The sequence below is a fragment of the Hipposideros armiger genome, unplaced genomic scaffold (assembly GCF_001890085.2).
Source record: "Hipposideros armiger isolate ML-2016 unplaced genomic scaffold, ASM189008v1 scaffold_1, whole genome shotgun sequence".
In the NCBI taxonomy this organism is placed as follows: domain Eukaryota; kingdom Metazoa; phylum Chordata; class Mammalia; order Chiroptera; family Hipposideridae; genus Hipposideros; species Hipposideros armiger.
The window spans coordinates 9,207,773-9,213,492 of NW_017731351.1; the positions used below are offsets into that span (position 1 = coordinate 9,207,773).

Genomic DNA, 5,720 nt, shown 5'->3' on the forward strand with positions numbered 1-5,720 from the left:
CGCGGCGGCGCTGTGAGGACGCTGCTCCGGGGCCGCGCCGCGCCGCCATGGCGCTCCGCAAGAAGAGCGCCAAGAACCCGCCGGTGCTGAGCCACGAGTTCGTGCTGCAGAACCACGCGGACCTGGTGGCGTGCGTGGGCATGGTCTTCGTGCTCGGGCTGCTGTTCGAGGGCACGGCCGAGGCGGCCATCGTGTTCCTGACGCTGCAGCACGGCGTGCCCGCGCCGCCCGACGCGCCGCCCCGCGCGCTCTACCACTACGGCGCGCGCGACCTGGCCACCGTGTTCTTCTACGCGCTGGTGGCCGTCATCGCGCACGCCACGCTGCAGGAGCACGTGCTGGACCGCGTCTCGCGCCGCCTGCAGCTGCCCAAGGCCAGGCAGGGCCGCTTCCACGAGGCGGGCCAGTTCGGCGCCTTCTACCTGGCGTCGTGCGCCTGGGGCGCGTGGGTGCTGGCGGCCGAGGGCTGCCTGCGGGAGCCGGCCCGCCTGTGGCGCGCGCCGCCGCGCGGCTGCATGACCTTCCACGTCAAGCTCTTCTACGTGGCGCAGCTGGCCTACTGGCTGCACGCGGTGCCCGAGCTCTACTTCCAGCGCACGCGCAAGCAGGACCTGCCTCCGCAGCTGGTGTACATCGGCCTGCACCTGTTCCACATCGCGGGCGCCTACCTGCTCTACCTGAACCACCTGGGGCTGCTGCTGCTCACCATGCACTACTTCGTGGAGCTGCTCACGCACCTGTGCGACCTCTGCGCCCTCGGCGACGGCAGGGGCCAGCGGGAGCTGTCCCTGTGGGCCGCGGTGTTCATCCTGGGCCGGCTGGTGACCCTGGTCGTGTCGGTCCTCACCGTGTGCCTCCACCTGGCGGGAGCCCAGGCGCGCCCCCTGGACCCGGACGCCGCCAGCGGCAACGTGAACGTGCTGGCCGCCGAGATCGCCGTGCTGTCGTCCAGCTGCACCATCCAGGCCTACATCACGTGGAACCTGTTCAGCGTCCAGCTGCAGCGGTGGACGACGGAGGACGCCGCCGCGCTGCAGGCCCCAGCTGCGAAGAGGAAACGGACGAGAGGCAGGCCTGCGAGAAAGGGCCCAGAAAACGGTGTGGCCGCTTCGAATCGCGTGGACTCTCCCCTTAAGAGGAAGGAGAAGTCGTCTTCATGAAGGACACGCCCCCTGGTTCACGTCCCCACGGACGCCCGCCCCCTCCTAGAAGATGCCTCCGCACTAGAGAAGTTTCCGTTCTTGCCGATCGTTTGTGCTGTGTTGATTTTTGCTATGGTACCGTGTAATGTATTCTAAAGGCATTTGAGGGGAGAAGGATGCTATGAGTGGAAAAAACAAACAAACTTGGTTTACACTAAGCTACTCGTCCTCAAAATAATTTAGGGGTCACCACCATATTTTGTTTTGTGTTTTGCCTGTGAACGTTTTCCTAATGATGTGCAGAGGTAACCACGAGATTCTGAATATCAGTGACACCATTTCTTGCTCGCACCAATCTTTTATAACATTATCAAGAGGGTCTGTTAGAGCGAGGTCATATTTTTAATGTTGTCTTTCGGTATAAAATGGGAATATTAGAGATGTCATTTTCAATAAGTTTTCAGTATTCTCTAATTCTCAGAAAACTTTTTTAGAATTTACAACTGGAGAAAAAGTTTATAAATCCACCAAATAAATGACTGGGTTTTTTTTCTTTGGTAGTGGTTGTTAGTGTTAAATCCCCATTAAAAAATACAAAATGCTAACAGGTAACATCTGTGGAGGTTTGTTGCCATATAGTGAATCAAATTATCTTGAATTACTATAAAAGTATTACTGAAGAGATAAAACCATTCTTGTCCATTTTAAACACTTGTAAACTAGAAATCAGAAAATTAAATATTTAACTCTAAAAAAGGAAATCAGACTTAGTTTTTTTGTTTATTAAAAATTATTCTTAATGAGGCTTGTTGTTAAGTTCAGTATCCATGGCATCTTTCAAAAATATCGTTTAACCTGTAAATGATTTAAAAAATAGTGCTTACTTGCTTTATGTCTCTAGAAAATGGCACCTGCTTAAATGTGGAAATCAGGTAACACTAACCTTAAGTAATTTGAAAATCAGTTGGATAAATAGTCCAATGAGAGGCGTTTTAGAAATAACGTCACAATCACAGCTTGGCTTTCATCTTTAATTGGGAAACATTTACCTGTGTGAGACATTTTGGGGATAAATATTATATATAGTTTGTATCTTTACAGAAACCAATAGAAACAATGGGCTGTGGTGGGTATTTTTTATATCTATCTCCTTCTCTGAACTTTGATTTCATTTCCATATGTCTTTATAGTTTTTCAGGAGACAATGTTTTAAAAATATGGTAAGATAAGGGCATACACAGCAGGTCCTTGAATAACATCATTTCAAAGTCATTTCATTATAACATTGATGAGAATTAAAAAAAAAAAAAGGATTCTCGGCAGAGGCCGCTATCAGTGTGGAGGTTGCACTCTTCACCCCGTGTCCGTGGGTTTTCTCCGGGGCTCAGCTTCCTCCCCGATCCCACAGGTGTGCAGTCAGGCGAAGGGCGTGTCTACACTGTCCCCGCCCGAGTGACTGTGGTGGGTGTGGTGGCCCTGATGGAAGGGCGTCCTGTCCAGGGTGGGTCCCCCCTGCGCCCTGAGCTGCCGGGAGAGGCTCCTGCCCCGAGACCCTGAAGTGGAATCAGTGGGTTGGAAACTCATTCCCTTACTTGTGTGTATTCATCTTTCTGAAATGTTTGTAGAGCTCACATTTATTTCAGCGTTTCATTTTAGAAACGTTTGGGTCTTTATGTAGAAGTTTGGTGGTGTTTTTGTGACCAGAAGTATATCATAGGAACTTAGCTCTTTTTTCTATCAATTAGCCTTTGGTAAAATTGGTTTCATAATACATTTTTTCACATAGAGTCGTAGTTCCCAGGAATCTATCGATGACATTGAGGATTTACTGTATTTTTTATTCCTCTCTCTTTTTCTTACTGTGTCTGTTATTTCTGTGTTTTTGATAGCCTTCTGTTTGGTTTGTTGTAGGTAATTTTACTTTTTCAATTCCAGGGGTCCCTGAAATTAAACGTAGTGTACTGCATTGCAGGCGTAGGCCAGTAGGGCCACTCCTGGCAACACTTTCTTTCCTAGCTGAGAAGTATGAAACAAAGCAAGATAGTTTCCCTTGTGGCGATAGAATCCTTCATCCAGCTGTCCCCCCCACTCCCCCAATTGACTGCAGTGTAGGCAGCTCGTGCTGTGAGGTCCAAAGTGGGAAAACGCCACATAAACCACTGTGCGATTATAGAACAAAGATTTCAGCTCCGCCTGTGCAAGAGTGGTCGTTTTCACTTCCCTCTCTTGAAGAATTCTAGCCTGTTACTTGCAACTGTGCTCCTGTCACAAGTGTCTTCTCCGTTAGGTACTTTATTTGCAAGTAAGTGCTGGCCTGACTCACTGACAAATGGCTGCAAGAACATTGTCTCATGTGACTGACGATGCCAGGAGTTAAATCAGGATTGACATTAATATGGTGAGGGCTCACATCGGCTCCTCTGACCTTTTCTTGGCTGTCCCCCTCAGGCTGACCTTCCAACTTGGCAAGAAATGACTACAGCTGTCCTGGGCTTATGTCTGCCCTGCACCTACATGGTAGAGAGGAAGAGAGACCGTGATTTCTGGAATTCCCAGAACACTGAGCGTTCGTTACCTTTGGGGAACTCATTTGGGAAAGAGGTGTGCTGGGTTGGTTGCTTAAGGTGGATGGTATCCTTCACCTGGGGGAAAAGCCAAAGTCCCTTTCTTGTAAAATATGAGTTCACAGAGGTACAAGGTTATTGAGGGAAAAAGGGGGCAAGGAGGCTGGGAGCATCGCAACTATTTATAAAAGCTCAATCAATGTTGCCAGAAAATAAATACATGCTGAAAAAGTTATGAAAGCAAGGCTACAAATGAAATTCAATACAAATTGCTAAGTCCTTTTTAAAAACAACATCCTGAGAAAATCTTGCTATAATGAATTTCAGTGGGACGCTTTAGTTTCTGTCAAAATGGATCACATGGAGACAAAAATGTCCATTATGGTTATCTGAGGTATTACTGCAGCAGGCATCAGTTGGCCCTATGACAGCTCAAATAACCGACCTATCACCAAATGCTGCAAAAGCTCTGAAGACGTGTCTTGAATTTAAAGGTTCTGCTCTCATTTATCGTCATCGATGTTTGTCCAAATTTATTACTTAAATAAGTCTTCACAATAGATCTAAGTGCATTTTCTTTAAAAAATCATTCTGCTAGCATTGAATTGAAAGTGTATTCCATTTTTCTTAACAGATAGCATAAATGTGTTCCTCAACCAGCACATCTTGTAGGACAGCAGCAGTTTTAGGTCCTAGTGATCAGCATACCCCTCCCTTTCATTTCAGTAAGAACACCACGACCGTGACCTTGTAAATATTCCTCCATTTATCTCCCGTCAGTATTTGTTTTATCTGCAGAGGAAATGTGTTGGCCAGGGGTGTGTTAACTTCTAGTAGAGCCAACGTTACAGTAGCGTGTAATTTAAAGCTTTCTTGAAGACAAAATGCTCTGATACCTTGTTACTTTTAAGAAACAATGGTCAAGTTCTAAGCTGCACTCAACTAGGCTACATGAGAATAACTTGTATAGAGTAATCAAAGCCTGATGTTTACACCGGAAATGACATCAGAGCAGGTGCTGGAGGAAGCATGCCTGAGAAGGTAGCATGGGAAGTGGCCGGGACCTGGGCACTTGCATGGGCAGAGAATGCCTTCCAGCTAGGAGCTCAGACTTGTCAAGTGGAGGCACAGGGACTTGTCCAGCTGGAGTGGACAGACGGTGTTGGAGTGTCTGGAGCTAGAGTGACAGACCAGATCAGCAGAGAATTCACAAATACCCCTGCCTCCTGAATTCCTCTGGAAATAGAGGAGTTTTATTATTTCACGGCCATCTTGCAATCAAATCTACATCCCGTGAGAAACTATCCACGGAAGACAGAGTAGTACCTGTAAATTCCTGTCAATTATGTAGAAACATTATCATCAGTCTATCACACCAGACATCATACATTTCCAAGTATTAAATTGGAATTTTCCTCATGGTCATATCATTATATTACTGTGTCAATTTTGTCATCTAAATCCCTATGAGCCTTTTTAGGCCCTGCACCCCCTCCCCGCGCTTTTAAGTATTCCATAGGTGTGGATTCAGTGGACATTAAGAAACCTCCTGAGATGACTCACCTGTGCTTTCTCCCCTGGCAGGTGCGGTCATTGTGCTTCGGGTAACTGCATTGGGTCAGCTGATCATTTTACAACCTGAAAAATACATTGATGCATAAACTAACCACTTTGGGGGATACGTACATAATTTAGGAAATGACAGTGGACTGTTCTATGGGGTTAAAGATTTGCTTGAATTTAAAATGGGACAGAATTAAATTAACTTCACACTAGGCACGTACTAGCGTTGCTGTTAAGGGATTCAGTACTCCGTAATTCAGGCAAAGTACCTATTTTACATAAAAGGAAAGTGAATTCCCCAAATTAAAAGTAAAGCAGATTAATTTCAACACCACCAACACCATTCACCAAATCAAGTCTTTATCAATAGATAGAATCTTGTGCTTTGAGGGAAATTTGAGAGAACAGAGAACATTTCCTAGTGCCTAACTGGGATTTCACTTAAGCCCGA

At 46.7% G+C, this 5,720-nt stretch overlaps 1 protein-coding gene across 1 annotated transcript; it reads left to right on the top strand.

The window, feature by feature from the left end:
* Positions 1-6: 6 nt before the first annotated feature.
* TRAM1L1 (translocation associated membrane protein 1 like 1) lies at positions 7-1,903 on the top strand. Its single transcript, XM_019627757.1, has one exon. It carries the CDS (start codon positions 48-50, stop codon positions 1,158-1,160), a length of 1,113 nt encoding a protein of 370 aa, XP_019483302.1. The 5' UTR covers positions 7-47; the 3' UTR covers positions 1,161-1,903.
* Positions 1,904-5,720: the final 3,817 nt, after the last annotated feature.